Here is a 22,980-nt window from a genome sequence, read left to right on the forward strand (position 1 = left end):
ATATAACCAACTGAGGGATAAAAAGAGAGATAAAAAGAAGATAATGAAAAATAACCACAAATGTAGGGTAAAAAAAAAGATTATTATTGCAAAGCATATTAATGGGTTAATAAAATGTTATATACGAAATAAGCAACCAATAATAGTCATACAAATCTACATCCTTTTCTGTGCTCATACATTATTTCTTTTCTACATCTCAAAATTAAATAAGAATATGTGCCACATGACTAAAAAGTCAACTGCAACCATAACACAATTAGCATGTGTTACAAATAACTTAGCAAAAAAAGCATTAGTTAAATATTTTTGTTGACTTTAATAATAATATCAGGTAAATAACTAAATTTCAAACAAATAAATTTCTTTATATTTCACAATGATTCATTTCCTATCTACAAATTTGTTAACTGAATCAATACAAAGTCCAAAGAATTATAACTTCTTCCTTTCCCTAATTTCTTAATTACTATACTATACGATATTTTCATGATTCAAGAGGTATCCAATAAAAATTGTTACAATAAAAATTGAATCTTTTTTTTGAATTACCTGTATTGATGTTTTTGAACCAATATTGTCTTTTGACGTGACATATGCCTTTGATACTTGTCTAATTCTTGAGTCAATTTTTTTCTCCCTATCTCCAGCATAACACTGCCTGAAAGGATATTAAAAAATGGATATGTATTAGTTATCTTATCAACAATAGACTTATGGAACAAGGAACACCTTTTTAAAAATGAATTGATCGAGTGACTTAAAAAGTATGACAAAAAATAGCAATTGAATTATTAGAAGCATACAATTTTTGTTGCATTTGCAATATTGTTTAGGTTAACTAGCTATGATATAAAATAATATCTTCAAGAAGCCACCAAAGTCATTGATTGATCTTCTCCTAATAGTTTAAGCATTGAAGATAGTCTATTCATGAGATTAATTCAAAAATTAAATAACTATAAAGTTTAAACTTTCGTATGAGTGAGCATGCAAGACTTGGAAGAAGGAGGGATTATCATATTTACTACAAGTACATGCAAAACTCTATCAATGATTCTTTTGTTCATAGTAGAGTTTAACATTCAAATTAAATAATAAATAAGAGATCAACTTAGTTAACCAATAATATATTAAGACATGAAATTCCATACTAGTGGTTATAGGGAAAGCAAATGAAAAAATCTATCATGTATTATAAAATGTAAAAAAAAATATACATAGTGCTGGAATAAAAAAATGACTACTAACAACAATTATAATCCAAGGACTTTATTAGGGGGTGAAAGATAACTAATAATACAAACTAGTAATAAAATAAAAGGATAACAAAAATTAACTATTTTTGTCTCAATTTTAAAAAAATCAACTATTCAAGTACCTTCTGTTTGCTTCATCTCGCAATTTGGCGTCGATTTCTTTGCTGGGAGGATATTTTGGTAAGCTTGATGGATCACAAGGCAGAGGTTCTAATGTAAAGAACTGTGAATAAATAAAAAAAATTTTAAAATAGAAAATCACACCCCTCTAATACAAAAAAGTTCAAACAATATTACATATAACTCAAGAGTGTGAGTAACAATTATTATTTCTTCATTTATTCCACACACACAGAGGTTATATTTATTTGTAATAATTTATTTGTAGATTACAAATTAAGCCTCGGTAAGTACATACTGGCCACTGTGGGTATCACTTCTTGTATGCCATAGCAAAAAGATGCTATTTAAGCACATGAGGAATTATAAAAAATAAAATATATCTTAAAAATTTGAGAATAATACATTGTTTAAGGGGTGAAAGAACAAAGTTATCATTACTCCTCTAGATGTAGCATGCATGATCTATAACAGATGGGATGACATAAAACACATATAAAGAACACTAAAGTTAAAATTCAATTGAATTTTTTTTCATTAACTAATTTCCATTGTATTTATTGTTTAACAAGAAATTACGGCAGAAACTGCATGTAGAATTATGAAGATATCTCTGGACATCTGTCAAATATCTCATCAAATGAATGTAATTTGGATATTTTCATTATAAAAAAATTCCTTTATGTTATGGCAAATGTTCTTGCACAATTGTTGAAAATTCTAAAAAAAAAACATTTATGAGTTAAGTGAGCATAAAAAACATCAGTTTTTCCATGTACATTGGAGAAATTCAAGTTAAATTATTTATCAAACAACACAATAGCATTGAGTCATTGAATAAATTTTCACAAAATCTATTGGCTTATCAGTTATAGTAGAGTTTTGTGATATGAACAATATGATAGTAGGAAACATCATGAACTTTTTATCATGCATGTTATAAACAGTAAGTAAATGACCTCAAAATATCACTTAGATTAGATAAGAGAATGATGAAGCTAGCTGAATTAGATTAGATAAATTACTTGCTAAAAAAAGAAAACTTCATACCTCACTTTTGAGAGCAGCGGCAGCTGTCCCTCGGTGTGTTGGATCAATAGATAATAAAGTCTCTATAAGCTTCACAGCAGCATGTGGATAATCCTTGAATGTGTCTGCAATACATCTCCTATAATGGTGTGGAGACTTAAATACTGTTGAAAGTGGCAACCGCAATTTCATCCAATAATCATCAGATGGGGAACCACAAAGTTTAAAAATCCGATGTATCTGCTCAACCTATAAGGAAGAAGTAACCTTCAGTTACCTCTTATATACCATCAATAACATTGTGCATTAAAATTTGAACTCACAGTCAACAATAGTAAATATGAATTAAAAACTAGAGTTGTACATAGGAAGTAGAGTTCATTAATGTTTCAAAGATGGCTAAAATAATTCATTTTAATTAAATAAGATCAATTTCATAATGTAACAACATTGGGAAAACGCCTTTTCTTGGTAGTTCTATTGGTCATGTTAAAACTGTATGTATATGCAATTTTGATAGATCTTAGTTTTTGAAATTGGTAGGCATACCACAAAATATAAAGATATCATATTAACTATTAACAAAGATAAATGGCTAATAGAGCATTCGTAATAACTAAATGATGGACACCAGAACATCACACCTCGGTTTTTCCTGGCAATATAGGTCTGCCACTATATAGTTCTCCTAATATGCAACCAGTGCTCCATAAATCTACAGCAACCCCATAATGGTTTGCTCCGAGTAAAAGTTCTGGTGGTCTATACCAAAGAGTTACAACACGTCTTGTCAATGGAATACTATGATGGGGGTCAAAAAAACTTGCCAAACCAAAATCTGCAATCTTTAAGACATTATTGTTGTCAATGAGAATATTTGATCCCTTTATATCACGATGGATGACACCATGACTATGACAATGATCCAATCCACTAAGAAGTTGTTGCATGTAGCATTTTAGCTGACACAAAAAGGTATTGTTAGAAGTTTTTCTATAAAAAATGATGTAGAAAGATAGTCAATAATCGAAGCTTTGAAAAGGGATAATGCTTCCTATGTTGCTTCTTATCTTATTCAATACACGTATGCATAATGATCTCAATTCTAAGTAAAATAGAAGACATAGAATGAAAAGAAACATGACTACCTGTGGTTCAGAGAATTTAATGGCAGGATTTGATGCAAGTCCTTTAAGATCATGTTCCATATACTCAAAAACAAGGTACAAGTTGTGGGATGTCTCTGATGTTATCAAGCTATCCAACTTTATTATGTTTGGATGGTTGAGCCTACGAAGAATAAGGATTTCTCTTGCCATAAACTTGATGCTCTCAGGGTTAAGACTGTCAAAATGTACCTTTTTTAACGCAACAATCTTTTGATTAGTCACATCACGTGCCTTATAAACAGTACTATAAGTTCCTTGCCCAATCTACGTAATAGAATGTCATCAAAAGATTCATTCAGTGCCATAGACTAATATCATCAATGATAAAAGTATCAGTGTACAATTTGTTTCGTAAGATTCAAAGTACACAATTTACAAAACCAATGAATAACATTTTAACCACAACAGAAAAAGAAGGGTCTCTTTATCATGGTAGAGTTTAAAAAAAGCCTCGCAAGCACATTCACAGAATAACATTAAAAATTACTTAATAGTTGAATCATAATACAAACATAGATAGACAACGAAAAAAAGTAATTAGCATCTTACTTTATGTAACCTTTCAAAAGTATTTGCGCTCCTTGGTATCCATCCCTTGATAGCTTCACCAGCAACAGAAGAAAGCCAATCCGGCCATCCTGCTGAAACTTGCTCTGCCTTTTCAGCCTTTGGAATCCTTCCAATAGCAGGATGGTCAATAATAGTCAATTCAGGTTTCTCTATCTTCTTCTTCCCAGTTTGATCATGATATGGCTGAACTGAACCATTGTCTTTCTTATCAATTGATGAAACTTTCACATCATAATTATCAAGTGACTTATCTTTAACTTGAATACCCTCAACCATCTTCGAGGAATTCAACTGTAAAATATTTTGATCTGATGCCCTAGTGCAACATGATAATTTGTTTGTGATCCATTCTCTACAGTCTTCTATGTTCGAACTCTTTGAACATATACAACCCATGTTGCAGTAACAAAGTTTATATATAAAATTGCCCTTTTAATAAAATAATAATTAGGACTACCACCCACCAACTAGTACTTCATCATCTTCTAACTGCAAACCAAAAAATTCATGAATAGTCACAAACTAAATAAATAAAATTTTTAATTTTATTCTATATAAAATCAAAGTTAGAATTTTTTTTCTCTATGGGGATATACAGATACTTTTTCTATTGCAACACATACCATAAACACAAATCACAAAAAACTACAATTTTGGAGTCTAATTGAATATTTTACTTTGACTCAATTAAACCAAACATACAAAACTCACACACTGTTAGTAATAGTTAACCACCGTAAAAAATAACACTTTTCACAAATAAAATCTAAGCAAAAAAAAGCAACGTTCAACAAAGAGAAAAAAATACTAGATAGTAATGACAACAATGAAAAGAAAATTTAGCCATCAAATTAAAAAATTAAAAATTGAAACAAATTAATGAATAAAAAATATACCTCAAGTGGTAGGAACTTAGAATTGGGATTAAGATGTGGTTTAAGTATGGTATCAGTATCAGTATCAGGAGCATAAACAATATGTGTGAATATTCTGTCTTCGACTGGAGTTTGCACAAATATGAGAATATTCATAGATATCACCTAGTAGTAAAATACTAATCAAATTGAGTGTGACTTCTGCTCATCAAAAGTGGGATTTAGTAAGCATATTCTAACTAAATAATAGAGCTACTGAAGGAGGAGGACTCTTGACCCTATCAAACAATAGGTATAGAGTTTCAAGTGAGCTTTGAAAGAAGGTTAGACGATGAATCTAGGAAAGCAGATTCTACTGAAAAAAAAGTACATAGGCTTAAGCTTAAGAAAAGGAATTTATTCTTTGAAAAAAGGCCATTTATCCTAGGAGTAGGGAAGGATGCTATTTCATTCTCTTTTCTCAAGGAAGATTCTAAAAAAGTTCAAAAACTTGTATTAAAAAAAATTAAAATAAAGAGAGAAAAGAAAAATAGAAAAAGAGAATTTGATGATGAAGCATAAAACAACCTTATATGCTTTTATTAGCTATGCCTATGCTCAATCAAAAGAAAGCACTTTCTCTCTCTAGAATGAGTGGTGCTATGGTATGAGTAAATGAGTGAGAGTGATGACTTCATCCACTATGTTTTTGCTCTAACAAAGAACGATGGATATTGAGTCTATGTTCAAAGTTCAAACTTCAAAGCAGGTCACCAATTTTTGTTTGGAAGATAAATATAAGCAAGGGCCACATTAAATATGTTTTTAATTGCATTTAACCTTGTTGACTAATTAGGAACTCGTTTATATTATTCCTTTTTTAAGATATTAATAGCTAATTACCTAATAAATATGTAACAATAAAGGTTTAATTACTCTGTTAGTCTCTATAGTTTCATTGAATTTTCAATTAGATCCCTATACTTTTTTTTTCGATTGTGTCCCTATACCATATCAGATTTTATAATTAAGTCCATACCATGATAAAAATGTTAGAATTAACGGAATATTCTGTTAAGCAAAACGAATATGCCTAACACTTGACTGAATATTCTATATAGTTTAACAAAATATTCTGTTAATTTCAACGTTTTTGTCACGTTAGGGACTTAGTTACAAAATCTGATATGGTATAAGGACCTACTTGAAAAGAAAAAAAAGTATAGGGACCTAATTGAAAATTCGATGAAACTATAAGGACTGACAGAGTAATTAAACCAACAATAAACTATCATGAAAATAATCAAGATAATAGATTATTTGTTTAATAAAAATTTTTACTTTAAATAAATAACAAAAGAATTAATGGTTATCCTCAAATTATTTTTTTTAGAAAGCCAAAATAATTTTTATAAATAATCAGTGGGTATTCGTTTAAAATTATATTCTTAGAAATATTATATTTTGGGTATTGTAAAAAAATAACTTATTTGTTTAGATGACACCATGGTGTGGACAAGTGAGGTTGAGTAAGTCCCTCTCTTGTTGCATCGGGAAAATCGGTAGAAGGTTGAATGAGTTTCTTCGAGTCAATTCCAAAACTATGATGTGAACAAGCTAGGTTGAGGAGTCCATTTCTTGTTGCATCAAGATATTGGATAAAAAGTTGAATGATTCTCTTTTTATTTAACTAGATTGAGCTTTATATTTGTGGAATCAGGTTTTTTTGTTTTAACATAATAAAAGGTTATATACCTCCTAGACTATTGGGCTGAGTTTGGAAGAAAGATTGAGATTGAGAGACAAAGACTAAAAAACAAAGACTGAGAAACAAAGACTAAATTAAGTTCTATATTATATTTGATGTAAAGTATACAAGACTAAGTTATATCTTAGTATCATTTTTTATTTAAGATAATATAAAGAGTGAAACAAATAAAATTAGTTAAATTCCCTTAAAAAACAAAAACAAACTCTAACCCGTTTTGCCTTTTCCTTTTCTCAAGAACTCTGCCTCCCTTCACCTGAGTCCCTTCTTTCGTCTCTATTTGTAAATGAAAAAATATCAACTTACTTAGACAACTAAATTTGGTATTGGTATTAGCACTATACCAAATTAAAAAGATTTATCTTGGTTGACATTCTACAATTTGACAATTGTTGTATTTAGGTCACAAATAGAGTCATATCTTTGAAAGCATATATTATTATTGTTTCTCATCTCATCAACTTTTCTGCTTGAATAAATAAAAAGAAAAAACAACCAAGTGAATCAGTATTTTGAATAAGGCTATTATAGTAATGATTATAACATCCATCCATCACTACAAAGAGAAGTAAAGAGAAGATCCATTTTGGCATCGCGTGTATATTCTCAAAGCCATAAGCATCACAAATCTATATTGTGAGGATGGTTAATAGTTATATTGATAAGAATAAGAACGAAAGTGAAAAAGCTTTAATTTGTTTTCAAAGAGCAGTAAAATTAGAATTTGAAAAGTTAAATGAGAAATGACACAAAAGTCATGTCAGCTTGCACAACACACAATAGAGTATTTTTAACCAATACTAATTGGAGATATAAATAATTATGTAAGCTCTTAAAAGAAAAAGAGTGAAAATAAATTCACAAAAACTCATCGGAATGTAGCTTTTTTGGGACTGAGGCATGATGAACACCATTCAAAAACTGCCAAGCAAATCATTTCACTAATGCCATAGCCATTAGTTTATGAACTAAATAAATTTGAAACGGTATCATAATTTATAATAATAAGATATAGTAACTTCCATTTTTAAGAACCTTAATTCTCTTGCTAGTTGAAATAATCATAGTAGAAGAAGAAGAAATGTCATTATGTGTTACTATTTGTACTTGTTCTTTGTTTGAAATATGACAAACCATTTGGCAGTTGGATAATATTTTCCAATAACACTCAAGTTTCTCACTTATAAAATAAGACAACGTAACTTACAACTTTTTCGCTTTCTCCATCTTCCTCTTTCACCCTTCAAAGAAAATAACAAACAGAGAGCAAAAATAGTAAGATATTTTTTCTAATTTGAGAACCAAAACAAAATAAATATTCGAGAAGGTAGATATGATGAACTGAAAACTATGCAAGGTTAGGGCTAAAACGTTTTGCGAGTCGAACCAGGTTAGCTTATGCTAGACCTGCGACACTAATGCTCATGATGCTAACTTCCTTACGGTTAGGCACTCCAGGACGATCCTCTGCTGGAGGCTTGTGGAGAGGAAGTCATTTGAAGCGGAAGAAGTAGATGGTACCAATATCACTGGTGCTGATACAAGTAACGAGGTGAAAGTCGCAGAAGATAAGGTTGGACTATAAAACACCGGAGTCCCAAAAACTCGAAGCTACCTCTTCAGATATACAGAGAATGATAGATTTAAGAGAGAAACAAAATTAGGAATGAGAGCAAGAGAAAGATTCAAATCATAAATTTAAAATGAAAAAAGATTAAATCTTACTTAAAAGCTTTTCTTTTAAGGAAAATTTCAGTTGAGCCAATTTTAATGTTCAAATTTCGTTTGTCAAGTAAGGAAAAAGTTGTTGTATAGAAAAGTTGTTGTGCAAAAGTGAATTTTTAAAGTTCACATGGTATTGTTGTGTTTTCTTGCCTTCCACATGTCATTCAACCAAAATGCACATTGGCCGAGCACTCGCTGCACCACGTGTCGATAAAAAAATCATCTACTACATTCCTATTATATATTAATAGATAGATATATATCCTTTCACAATAGTATCATGTTTTTTGACCAAGACTCTAGCCGGTTAATTAATGATGCGTTTCTGAGTTAAGTCTCTTATTTTTCTTTCCCAACATTTGAAAATCTTTGGATGCATCTTCCCTTTCTTAAAATTAATAAAAAATATTAAAAATAAATGAAAAATTATTGATCAACAAAAGTGAAATATAAAAATAAAAGTTTGCAAAAACCTGGAAACTAAGACCAGAAAAAGGTAGTGAATTGTTTAAAAATAGTGAAGGGGAAAATTTTGGTAAAGCAATTTGAGGTGGAGGAATGATTAGTTGAGAAAAATAAATATAAAAGACCAACTTCTAAAACTAAATTATGGGAAAACTCTTGTTAGAATACAGTCAACAGAAATAATTTAACCTCTTAAAATGATAAAAAAAGAATAAAAAAACTGTTCAGTAAATATGTTTTAAATTTATAATAAAGAAATGAAACTTGAAGAAATGAAGAGTTCTGATACTAATATCATAACAAAGATTTCAAAAGCATAATAAATTTTCAAAATCAAGAACAATAAATCGAGAGAGAAAAAGCACAAAGAGAGATGAGGAAATTTTCAATTTCAAAAGTATGAATTATTTTCGAATTTCGGGAATATCATGCATAAACATCAAAGAAAAATTTATCGAAAAATCATTTGGATGGTTGAAAAAATTTAAGATGTGGCATCAACGCTCATCCACTCATAGTGCCAAAACCATTCATCATTCCACGATGCAGGAATTCAGGAAAACAATCAAGAGCTAAGCAACACACACAGTAACATAAAACCATGAAGAAACATAGCAATAAATTGTCCAATCACCGGAGCCTTTAAGGGAGAAAACAAAGATGTAAAGTACTAGGAGATAGTAGAAGATGCAGGGCTGCATAGGAGTTGCTTAGCACCATTTCTACTGCTCAAATTTCTTAACATTAAATTCTGCCTCTTGATAAACACACAAACTTGTCAGATCAAATAACTAAAAGAAGTACTTATATTGGACCATAATGAACAAACAGCCTAGCACAAGAAAAGATCAAATAGCATGAAAGCCCAAACAAATTAATTTTCCTTCATTTATTCTCTTATATTTTTCTACATCTTTCTAGAAGTGGTGACTCGGTATTCTGTTAGTTATTGAGAATCTTTTAGGATTTGCCATATCATCAATATGATTTGATTATCTATATATTCTTCTCTTGTATATGTGTAACAGCTCCAATCATTTGTAAATGAAGGAAATACACACAAATATTCTGCACATAATATAACCTCTGCTCTTTAGCTTAATATGGTATCAGAGATCTCTAAGAGCTCTGTTGATACTCTAACATGGTAAAAATTGCCAACCCCGATAATCATTCTTCTCCTTCTTTTTTCCTTCCATATCTATTGTCATGGATGATCCTTCATAAAATACATCACAAAGCCCCTCTAGTCCATATTATATTCACCCCCAATTAAAATCCTACTTCTGTTTTTGTCACTCCAGTACTTAGTAAGAACAATTACCATTTCTGGTCAAGAGTATTTTCTATGGAAGAGATTTCCAAAAATAAATATGGCCTTCTTACTGGTCTTCTTGCTTCTCCTTCTCCTGATGATCCTCTATTTTCTGTCTGGAAGCGCTGCAACAACTTAGTGCTCTCCTGGCTTTTCACTCTCTATCTTCATCTATAAAACAGAGCGTAATATACCTCTCAACTGCTGCCTCTGCTTGCTCTGGTCTCCATGAGAGATTTTCTCAATCTGATATTCTCAGAATTGCTGAACTCCAGGAGCAAGTTTATGCCTTAAAACAGGGCACCTGATAAACCCCAATTTTGTGGTTTATCTTGTGCTTATTTTGGGGGAGTTTATCACCTTTTTCCATATTTATTCAATGAAATAGCATGTTTTTGTAATTCTCCCTTAAATTGTGCTTAAGTGTAAAAACATGCTTTTTAGGCCCTTAAATTGGTGATTTTAATTCATTTTAATTCCATTCAATGCCTTGATGTGTTTGTTGAGTGATTTCAGGTTCATAAGGCAAGTATTGGATGGAAGAAATGGAGAGAAAAGCATACAAAGTGGAGAATGCATGAGGAAACAAGGATTTGGAGTACATCAACCCACGTGCACGCGCCATGCACGCGCACGCGTGCATTGGAGATTTTTCAAGCCACGCGCACGCGTCAAGCACGCGTACGCGTGAATAGGGGTTTTTGCCATCGACGCGCACGCGTGATGTGCGGCACGTGACTCACTTAAAGGCAAATCGCTGGGGGCGATTTTTGAGCTGTCCAGGCCCAAATCCAACTCGTTTCTAAGGGTATTTCATGCAGAATTGAAGCTTGAGCAAAGGGGGAGCAATTATTTGTAACTTAGCATCATGTAGGTTAGTTTCTAGAGAGAGAAGCTCTCTCTTCTCTCTAGAATTAGGGTTCTTAGGGATATTTCCATCTTAGATCTAGGCATCCCTATCAATCATAAAGTTTTACACAGCTTTAAAAACTCTCTCGGGGGAGCTTGGTAATGCCCAGCCTCTCCCTCCTTGCACTTGTGATGAGCGGATAATTTATACGCTTTTTGGCATTGTTTTTAGTATGTTTTTAGTAGGATCTAGTTACTTTTAGGGATGTTTTCATTAGTTTTTATGTTAAATTCACATTTCTGGACTTTACTATGAGTTTGTGTGTTTTTCTATGATTTCAGGTATTTTCTGACTGAAATTGAGGGACTTGAGCAAAACTCAGATTCAGAGGTTGAAGAAGGACTGCTGATGCTGTTGGATTCTGACCTCCCTGCACTCAAAGTGAATTTTCTGGAGCTACAGAACTCGAAATGGCGCGCTTCCAATTGAGTTGGAAAGTAGACATCTAGGGCTTTCCAGAAATATATAATAGTCCATACTTTGGCTAAGAATAGATGACGCAAACTGGCGTTCAACGCCAGCTCTCTGCCCAATTCTGGCGTCCAGCGCCAGAAAAGGATCCAAAACCAGAGTTGAACGCCCAAACTGGCACAAATGCTGGCATTCAACTCCAAGAAGGACCTCTACACGTGTAACACTCAAGCTCAGCCCAAGCACACACCAAGTGGGCCCCGGAAGTGGATTTATGCATCAATTACTTATTTCTGTAAACCCTAGTGACTAGTTTATTATAAATAGGACCTTTTACTATTGTATTAGACATCTTTGGACGCCTGGTTCTTAGATCAGAGGGGCTAGCCATTCGGCCATGCCTGGACCTTTCACTTATGTATTTTCAACGGTAGAGTTTCTACACTCCATAGATTAAGGTGTGGAGCTCTGCTGTTCCTCAAAGATTAATGCAAAGTACTACTGTTTTCTATTCAATTCATCTTACTTTGCTTCTAAGATATTCATTCGCACTTCAACCTGAATATGATGAACATGACAATCATCATCATTCCCTATGAACGCGTGCCTGACAACCACTTCCGTTCTACATTAGATTGAATGAGTATCTCTTAGATCTCTTAATCGGAATCTTCGTGGTGTAAGCTAGAATGATGGCGGCATTCAAGAGAATCCGGAAAGTCTAAACCTTGTTTGTGGTATTCCGAGTAGGATTCAATGATTGAATGACTGTGACGAGCTTTAAACTCGCGATTGTTGGGCGTAGTGACAGATGCAAAAGGATAGTAAATCCTATTCCAGTATGATCGAGAACCGACAGATGAATAGCCGTGCTGTGACAGGGTGCGTTGACCATGTTCACTGAGAGGATAGGATGTAACCATTGACAAGGGTGATGCCTCCAGACGATTAGCCGTGCCGTGACAGGGTATTTGGATCATTTTTCCGAGAGAAGACCGAAAGTAGCCATTGACAATGGTGATGCATTACATAAAGCCAGCCATGGAAAGGAGTAAGACTGATTGGATGAAGATAGCAGGAAAGCAGAGGTTCAGAGGAACGAAAGCATCTCTATTCGCTTATCTGAAATTCTCACCAATGATTTACATAAGTATTTCTATCCCTATTTTATTAATTATTTTCGAAAACCCCATTACTATTTTATATCCGCCTGACTGAGATTTACAAGGTGACCATAGCTTGCTTCATACCAACAATCTCTATGGGATTCGACCCTTACTCACGTAAGGTATTACTTGGACGACCTAGTGCACTTGCTGGTTAGTTGTGCGAAGTTGTGAACCATGGTATTGGCATCATGTTTTTGGCGCCATTACCAGGGAAAGAAAGAGCGATGAATTTTACATAATCAAAGTGTAATCACAATTTCTGCGCACCAACTTGTCCGGTGAAGACACACCGCTCCCAGGACTTTATCATCCACTTCCTCAAAGGGCTTGACAAACGTTTTTTTGTGGTTCATTCGCAACTCCTCTTGCTCGATCCTCTGTTGTTAATAAATCGCGTCTTTGCCATGGTGATATAGTACGAATGCCAGGACGCAGTGATGTTGCTGCCAAACTTTGTACCTATTATGGGCAGGGAGGTCACACCATGGAGGTGTGTTATGGCAAGCATAGTTATCCTCTTGGTTATCCGTGCCATCTTGGACGGTCTCGGTTCTCTAACCGCAACACTACTACTGATCGTGCTCAACGTGGAAGTGGCTCTGATTCAGTGAATAAAGTGGCTACCTCTTCCCCCTAATTTTCAGAATGTGCTAAAACTTGATAGGATTCCCACTCATCACCCAAGGATTAGTTTTAGGCTTCACTTCAACCCAACGTCACACTCTCATGGCCCTTTTAAAATAAGTTGAAGCCCACAATCAAGAATGCAAGGACCAAATTAAAGATATCCATTCATCTCAAACTGGGCTTCTCTCTAGCCCGAATTTGGGTAGCCATTTTCTTTGTTCATATCACACTTTTTCCATTTTAAATCATATATCTTCAGAAACAAAATTTTTTTATACTTGAATTTTTTATTCTGGAGCTACTGATCACATTGTATCTTACTTATCTTGGTTCATCTCTTATTCCAAAATTAGTTCTATTTTTATTCATTTGCAAAATAGTTCCTACATCACAGCTCACTATATGGGAATTGTCAAATTTTTAACTTCATTAATTCTTGCAAGTGTCCTTTATTTTCCACATTTTCAATTTAATTTCATTTCTATCTCCAAAGTGACATATACTCTTCCATGTGAAATCACTTTCTCACAATTCTCTCATACTTTGCAAGCACCGAACAACAAGAAGACGATTGGTTTAAATAAAGTGAGAGACTGATTATATATACTTGATTAAGCAATTCATCAAAATAACCTGTTACCATTCTACTCAATAAACTCCACTTATCGTACACCCATTACGCAAGCAAATTTATGGTACTTTCGTTTAGGTCACCTATTCGGACATAGACTTAGTATCTTAGACAAGCAATTTTTTTTCATTCATTCACACCATGATGAAATTTTGTGATGTATGTCACTTGTCAAAACAAAAGAAATTTTTTTCCTCAAAGTTCCAATAGAGCAAATAGCATTTTTGACATATGGATATTTGAAAAATTTTTTGTCAACATTCCATCCATAATCATAAATATTTTTTGACGACTGTACATATCATAGTCGCTTTACTTGGGTCATATTATTAAAATCGAAGAGTGAAGTGACTCAACATGTCCAAAATTTTGTCACACTAGTAGAAAATCAAATTAATCCCAAAGTTAAGGTCCTTCGTTCCGATAATGGGCCTGAAATTTTTATACCACATTTTTTCTCTTCTAAAGGAATTATTCACCAAAAGAATTGTGTTGAAACCCTCCAACAACATAATCATGAAGAAAGAAAACACCAATATATTTTAAATGTTGCCTGTACCCTCATGTTTCTGGTTGATAGATTGGACAACCCCCAATTCTATATTCCTCACTAAGAATTCGAACCTGGGTGCAGCTCCAAACAAGGTAGGTGATGCTGCCATTGATCCAAGGCCTCGGCTGCATCATTTATTCTCTTGAACACACACAAATCCATGTCTCCGGAAATGTCCAATTTCATGAATCCTTTTTTCCCTTTCACAATAATAATCACATTCCATCAAGCTCAACCCAAACTCTACATGATATTTTCCCACCCATTGCTTTAGAATTCTCTATGGCCCAACCTCACCATAAGCCCATCACTTATTCTCTTCCTATCGGGCCAACAACCCTACCCATTGACCCCAAGTCACAATCACCCTATCCCCATCTTACCTTCAACAATCAACCATAAACACCACAACATTTCTCTCCGTCTCCAACATCATCTTTCCCTTGCTTAACCCTTTCACCGTCTTCCTCTCCTACCAAACTTATTCCTCTCGCTATATCACCCAACTCTGACACTTCTGTGGTCCCTCCACCTCGTCGAAGCCTTCGCCAGAGCCGACTCCCAACCCGCCTTGCTGATTACATTTGCAGCGCCTTTCTCTCTTCACCCACACCATCCTGTTCTCGGTGCTGGTATCCCCTCAAGTATGTCTTTTCCCTCTCCTCGTTATCTTCTTCTTATCGCAGCTTTATCTGTTCTTTGTATTCTGATTATGAGCCTACGTCTTTTTCGGAGGCCAATAAATTACCTCATGGCGTGTGGTGCACGAATTGTGAATCACACTTTTCACAACTCGTACCACTAACCAGCAAGTGCACTGGGTCGTCCAAGTAATACCTTACGTGAGTAAGGGTCGAATCCCACGGAGATTGTTGGTTTGAAGCAATCTATGGTTATCTTGCAATTCTTAGTCAGGAAGTCAATTATATTTATTAGTTGAATTGCGAATAAACAAGAGAGCATGGGTTAAAGGTTACTTGTTATGCAGTAATGGAGAATATGTTGGAGTTTTGGAGATGCTTTGTCTTCTGAATCTCTGCTTTCCTCTGTCTTCTGATTCACACACGCACATCCTTCTATGGCAAGCTGTGTGTTGGTGGATCACCGTTGTCAATGGCTACCATCCATCCTTCCAGTGAAAAGGGTCCAGGTGCGCTGTCACCGCACGGCTAATCATCTGCAGGTTCTCAGTCGTACCGGAATAGGATTTACTATCCTTTTGCGTCTGTCACTACGCCCAGCACTCGCGAGTTTGAAGTTCGTCACAGTCATCCAATCCCAGAATCCTACTCGGAATACCACAGACAAGGTTTAGACTTTCCGGATTCTCATGAATGCCGCCATCAATCTAGCTTATACCACGGAGATTCTGATTAAGGAATCTAAGAGATATTCATTCAATCTGATGTAGAACGGAGGTGATTGTCAGACACACGTTCATGGATTGAGGAAGGTGATGAGTGTCACTGATCATCACCTTCTCCATAGTTAGGCGCGAATGGATATCTTAGATAGGAACACGCATGTTTGAATGGAAAACAGAAATACTTGTATTAATTCATCGAGACACAGCAGAGCTCCTCACCCCCAACAATGGAGTTTAGAGACTCATGCCGTTAAAGAGTACAAAGTTCAGATCTAAAATGTCATGAGATACAAAATAAATCTCTAAAAGTTGTTTAAATACTAAACTAGTAACCTAGGTTTACATAAAATGAGTAAACTATAACAGATAGTGCAGAAATCCACTTCTGGGGCCCACTTGGTGTGTGCTGGGGCTGAGACTAAAGCTTCTCACGTGCCTGGGGCTGTTTTGGGCATTCAACGCCAGCTTTGGATCCTTTTCTGGCGTTGAACTCCAACTTGCAACTTGTTTCTGGCGCTGGACGCCAGAATCAGGCAGAGAGCTGGCGTTGAACGCCAGTTTACGTCATCTATCCTTGAGCAAAGTATAGACTATTATATATTGCTGGAAAGCCCTGGATGTCTACTTTACAACGCAATTGGAAGCACGCCAATTGGAGTCCTGTAGCTCCAGAAAATCCATTTTGAGTGCAGGGAGGTCAGAATCCAACAGCATCAGCAGTCCTTTTTCAGCCTGAATCAGATTTTTGCTCAGCTCCCTCAATTTTAGCCAGAAAATACCTGAAATTATAGAAAAATACACAAACTCATAGTAAAGTCCAGAAATGTGGATTTTGCCTAGAAACTAATGAAAATAAACTAAAAACCAACTAAAACATACTAAAATCTATATGAAATTAACCCCAAAAAGCGTATAAAATATCCGCTCATCACAATACCAAACTTGAACTGTTACTTGTCCTCAAGCAACTAGACAAATAAAATAGAAGACTAATAAGTCAAGAAGCAATAATATCTCAGAGTTTTTGAGTGAAGCTCAGATTCTAATTAGATGAGCGGGACTAGTAGCTTTTTGCTTCCGAACAGTTTTGGCATCTCACTTTATCCATTGAAGCTCAGAGTGATTAGCATCTATAGGAACTTAGAATTCAGATAGTGTTATTGATTCTCCTATTTCAGTATGATGATTCTTGAACACAGCTACTTTATGAGTCTTGGCCGTTGCCCTAAGCACTTTGTTTTCCAGTATTACCACCGGAAACATAAATGCCACAGACACATAATTGGGTGAACCCTTTTAGATTGTGACTCAGCTTTGCTAAAGTCCCCAATTAGAGGTGTCCAGGGTTCTTACGCACACTCTTCTTTTTTCTTTGGACTTTGACTTTAACCGCTCAGTCTCAAGTTTTCACTTGACACCATCACGCCACAAGCACATGGCTAGGGACAGCTTGGTTTAGCCGCTTAGGCCAGGATTTTATTCCTTTAGGCCCTCCTATCCACTGATGCTCAAAGCCTTAGGATCCTTTCTATTACCCTTGCCTTTTGGTTTTAAGAGCTTTGGCTTTTTCTGCTTGCTTTTTCTTTCTCTCTCTCTTCTTTTTTTTTCTGCAAGCTTTGTTCTTTGCTGCTTTTTCTTGCTTCAAGAATCATTTTTATGATTTTTTAGATTATCAATAACATGTCTCATGTTTATCATTCTTTCAAGAGCCAACATATTTAACAGTCTTAAACAACAAATTCAAAAGACATATGCACTGTTCAAGCATTCATTCAGAAGACAGAAAGCATTGCCACCACATGTTACTAATTAGAATTTTTCTTATTAAAAACTCGAATTTTATTGCCTCTTATTCAAAAGATCTACTATTTTATTCATGTTTGCTGATGATGAGAAAAATAGACTATAACTTAATTGGAGGTAAAATCAAAATAGACACTAATTACTACTATATGACTCCTAAGGTAAACTCCTATAACGACAACTATCACAGAGTTAAAGCAGAAATTGGAGGGAAGTGGATGTTCCTCGGATCTGTGGGGTGCTTGGTCCTTCAAGAGATAACTTCTGGCGCTTCAATTCCCTCAAGTAACGCCCTTGCTCTTCCTGTTCTTTAATCAAATAGCAAAGAATTTGACTTTGTTCCTTCTGTTCCTTTATTATTTGTTCCATAGCTTCTTGCATCTTGGTAACTGATGTTTCAAGATACTCCCAGTATACAGATTGAGGGATTTCTGGGAGAAATTCCTGTGTTTTCTTCTTGATGGGGGTCATCATGTGCTTGTTGTTTTTCTATTGATGCTTTGGTGATTGGTTTTTCAATTGAGATATACTCAGTTATTCCCATCCTTACTCCAGCGTCCTTGCAGAGTAGAGAAATCAAGCTTGGGTAAGCCAACCTGGCCTCTTTAGAATTTTTATTAGCAATTTTGTAGAATTCAGTTGAAATCAGTTGATAAACTTCTACTTCTTTTCCCATCATGATGCAATGGATCATCACTGCTCTTTTAACAGTAACTTCAGAACGGTTGCTAGTGGGCAGCAGAGAATGCCCAATGAAGTCCAACCATCCTCTGGCGACTGGTTTGAGATATTCTCTTTTGAGTTGATTTGGGACACCCTTCGTGCTGGTGGTCCACCTGGCTCCAGGGATACATATATCCTCTAGAATCTTATCCAGGCCCTTGTCTGTTCTCATCATTCTCCTGTTGAAAGAGTCTGGATCATCTTTCAGCTGAGGTAGCTTTAAGATCTCCCTGATCTTGTCAGGGTTGGTATGAACAATCTTTCCTCTGACCACGGTCCGATATTCATAGAAAGCAGTTTCAGATAGTTTTTGCTTGTCTGTCTGCCACATGTTAGCATAGAACTCCTGGACCAGATTCCTTCCCACTTTCGTCTCAGGATTAGCTAGGACCTCCCAGTTCCTGATTCGAATTTGCTCCTGGATCTCCGGATATTCGTCTTCTTTCAGCTTGAATCTAACTTCCGGGATCACTGATCTTAGACCCATTATTTTGTAATAATGGTCTGAATGTTCTTTAGATAAGAACTTCCCTTGATTCCAAAGTGGTTTTTGAATGCTCTCTTTCTTGCCTCTTGAAGTGGGTTGTTTTCCCTTAGGAGCCATGATCTTAGTGATCACGGATAAACACACCAAACTTAGAGGTTTGCTTGTCCTCAAGCAAAAGAAAAGAAAGGAGAGGGATAGAAGGAGAGCTAGGTGCAATTGTTGATGGAAGGGGAGGGAGGCCGAACCCATATTTAAAGGGAGGGGGTGGGTTCAAAAATTTAGAAAATATATGATAAGAGAGGATATAGTTTAAAATTGAAAAGATATGAAAGATTTTTGAAAAAGATAAATCTAGATTTTGAAAAAGATAATGTGGAGATTTGAAAAAGATATTGATGAGTTGAAAAGATTTTTGAAAAAGAGTTGAATTGGATTGAAAAAGAGGATTTGTGCTTATGGATTAAGATACATTTGATATTTTTAAAGTAGGATTTTTAGAAATTAAGGATTTTAGAAATCAGGGTTCTTAACATGTTTATGCAAGAAATCATGATTTGAAACTTGGAAATTAAAATTAGAATGAAAAATATGAAGAAAAAAAAACGAATTTACCTCCTCCCCATCATCCTGGCGTTTGAACGCCCAAACGCTGCCTGTTTTGGGCGTTCAACGCCCAAATGCTGCTCTCCTGGGCGTTCAACGGCCAGTTGTTGCCCTTTTCTGGCGTTGAACGCCAGATAGCTATCCTTACTGGCGTTCAGCGCCCACTGGATGCCTCTTTTGGGCGCTGAACGCCCAAAATAGGCTCTTACTGGCGTTTTCTTGCCAGTGAGCTCTTTTTCTCTGTTTTATGTGCAGATTCCTTCTGTAACCCTGTGAACTTATGCAATTAATTCATTACCTTAGTATCAATGAACTTTATATAAACAAATAAAAATAAAAATAGGGCAAAATGCTCAGAGGATTGATGCCCCATGGCTGGGTTGCCTCCCAGCAAGCGCTTCTTTATTGTCTTTAGCTGGACCTTGCTGAGCTTTTAATCCAGCTTCAGCCTTGAGCACTCTTGCTCAACGTTACCTTCAAGATAGTGCTTGATTCTCTGTCCATTGACAATGAACTTCTTATCAGAATCAATATCTTGAAGCTCCACATAACCATATGGTGATACACTTGTAATCACATATGGTCCCCTCCACCGGGATTTCAGCTTCCCGGGGAATAGCTTGAGTCTAGAGTTAAACAGCAGAACCTTCTGTCCTGGTTCAAAGATTCTAGATGACAGCTTTCTATCATGCCACTTTTTTTTATTTCTCTTTATAAAGCTTGGCATTTTCGAAAGCAGTGAATATGAATTCCTCTAGCTCATTTAGCTAGAGCAATCTTTTTTCTCCTGCTAATTTGGCATCAAAGTTTAGGAATCTGGTTGCCCAGTAGGCTTTATGTTCCAGTTCCACGGGCAGGTGACATGCCTTACCATACACAAGTTGGTATGGAGAGGTCCCTATAGGGGTCTTGAATGCTGTTCTGTAAGCCCACAGAGCATCATCCAAGCTCCGTGCCCAATCCTTTCTACGGGTACTTACTGTCCATTCTAGGATTCTCTTTAATTCTCTGTTAGAGACTTCAGCTTGCTGACAAACCCCAATTTGACGGTTTGTTTTGTATTGATTTTTGGGGATTTTATCACCTTTTACCCATATTTATTCAAGAAATAGCATGGTTTCGTATATTCTCCTTTAATTGTGCTTGAATGTGAAAACATGCTTTTTAGGACTCAAAATAGCTAAATTTAATTCACCTTGATTCTATTAGATGCCTTGATATGTTTGTTAAGTGATTTAAGGTTTAGGAGGCAAAGATTGGATCAAGGGAATGAAGAAAGAAAGCATGAAAAGTTGGAGAACTCATGAAGAAATGGAAGAACCGGAAAGCTGTCAAGCCGACCTCTTCGCACTTAATCGGCCATAACTTGAGCTACAGAGGTCCAAATGATGCGGTTTCAGTTGGGTTGGAAAGCTAACATCCGGGGCTTCGAAACGATATAAGATTTGCTATGGTTGAACCGCTCATGATGACGCGTACGCGCATAGTACGCGCACGCGCCGTTGCTGCCACCTGGTTCACTTAAAGCAAAACGTGGCCAGCGAATTCTGAAGCCTTGTGGGCCCAATCCAACTCATTTCTGATGCTATTTAAGTCAAGGATTGAAGGGGGAATGAAGATACTTTTCATACTTTAGATGTTAGTTATCATTAGTTTAGTTTTAGCTTAGTTTAGTAGTGAGAGTTAGTTTCTAGAGAGAGAAGCTCTCACTTCTCTCTAGAATTAGGATTAGGTTTAGTTCAATAATCTTAGATCTAGATTTTAATTCATGCTTTCATCTCCTTCTATCTCTCAATTCTTTGTTGCTACATTCATCTTCTTCTATTCTTTTATTGTAATTTCCTTTATGTTGTTCTTATATTTTGTTGTAGATCTAGTATTGTTCCTTCTACTTTCTTCCAATTCAATAAAAGGTAATTCATAATAATTGTTCTTCTTTGCTTTTCTATTGTTGATCTCTTGCCTTTGTAGTTGTAGATTCCTTTAATTCTTGCAATTAATAATGTTTACTTCTATTGCACTCTATGTGTTTGTTGAAATGCCTCTTTTAGTTTTAGTGTAGATTTTGTTCCTCTTGGCTATGGTAGAGTAATTAGTGACGCTTGAGTTATCTAATGTCTTTGTTGATTGATAATTAGAAGTTGCTAATTGATTTAGATACCACTAAAGCTAGTCTTTCCCTTGGGAGTTGGCTAGGACTTGTGGAATCAAGTTGATTCATCCACTTGACTTTCCTCCATTATTAGAGGTTAACTAAGTGGTAGCAATGGACAATTGTGGTCACAATCGAGGAGGATAACTAGGATAGGACTTCTAATTCTCACAACCTTGCCAAGTGCTTTTTAGTTGTTAGTTTATTTTCATTGTCATTTACATTTCATGTCTCTTATCCCAAAACCCCAAAATACAATCCATAACCAATAACAAGACACTTCATTGTAATTCCTAGGGAGAACGACCCGAGGTCCAATACTTCGGTTTATAAAATTTAGGGGTTTGTTACTTGTGACAAACAATCTTTTGTATGAAAGGATTAGTGATTGGTTTAGAAACTATACTTGCAACGAGATTTCATTTGTGAAATTCTAAACCGTCAAGAATCCGTTCATCAAAATGGCGCCGTTGCCGGGGAATTGCAATGGTGTTATGTTATTGGTTATTGTATATATGTGAATATTGTGAATATGTTTGCCTTTTGCTTCTTTGTTAGTTCTTACTAGTTTTTAGGATTTAATTTTCTTGCTTCTTATTTGATTTTATTTTTATTTTCTCGTTCCATTATGAATTCTCATTTTGGCTATGAGTGTGATTACAACTATGTTGTAGGTGATGAGGACTATAATGGAGATGTGTATTAAGGATGGGACAATCAAAGGTGGGAAGAGCCATATGCTTATGATCAATCATCATGGCAACAACCCCCACCAATGCACTATGAGGAAGAGCCATTCTTTGATGCATATCAATCAAATGGCTATGGTGGATCTCCTTGTGATTTTCAAGAACCACCACCATATGCCTATGAGTCATATCCTCAACATGACCCTCAACCACACTCACAAGCCTATTTTCAACAAACACCTCCATATGACCATGATCCTTACCCACCATACCAACCTCCTTTTGAACCATATGAGCCATACATGGAACCACAATTCCAAGATTACTACTCTCAAAAACCACTTCAATACACACCACCACCTTACCAAGAAGAACCACCTTCCTATAATGAACCCTTTCTCCAAGACAATGAACCTTCTTATCCACTCCAACCTCTAATGGATGGAACCCTTGTTGTTCTTCTTCAAGGACATGAGGAGATGACAAGGGATGTGCAACAATTCATGACCGCCTTGGATGCGGTGGTAAACCGGTTAGCATCCCAACTTTTGGACACTCAAGGAACTCCCATGGCTCAAGAAG

At 35.4% G+C, this 22,980-nt stretch overlaps 1 protein-coding gene across 1 annotated transcript in view; it reads right to left on the bottom strand.

Annotated features, from left to right (window-relative positions):
* Nucleotides 1-230: 230 nt before the first annotated feature.
* LOC112732987 (probable serine/threonine-protein kinase At1g54610) overlaps nt 231-22,980 on the bottom strand; it is a 36,506-nt gene continuing 13,756 nt past the window's right edge. Inside the window, exons 2-10 of the mRNA XM_025781826.3 lie at nt 5,044-5,147; nt 4,622-4,636; nt 4,127-4,438; nt 3,557-3,841; nt 3,053-3,370; nt 2,430-2,657; nt 1,382-1,482; nt 553-661; nt 231-242 (exon numbers count right to left, since the gene is read on the bottom strand). Of these exons, the coding sequence (XP_025637611.3) occupies nt 231-242; nt 553-661; nt 1,382-1,482; nt 2,430-2,657; nt 3,053-3,370; nt 3,557-3,841; nt 4,127-4,438; nt 4,622-4,636; nt 5,044-5,147 (1,484 nt within the window). The remainder of the gene's footprint in view (nt 243-552; nt 662-1,381; nt 1,483-2,429; nt 2,658-3,052; nt 3,371-3,556; nt 3,842-4,126; nt 4,439-4,621; nt 4,637-5,043; nt 5,148-22,980) is intronic.

Source organism: Arachis hypogaea, chromosome 13, assembly GCF_003086295.3.
Source record: "Arachis hypogaea cultivar Tifrunner chromosome 13, arahy.Tifrunner.gnm2.J5K5, whole genome shotgun sequence".
Classification (NCBI taxonomy): Eukaryota; Viridiplantae; Streptophyta; class Magnoliopsida; order Fabales; family Fabaceae; genus Arachis; species Arachis hypogaea.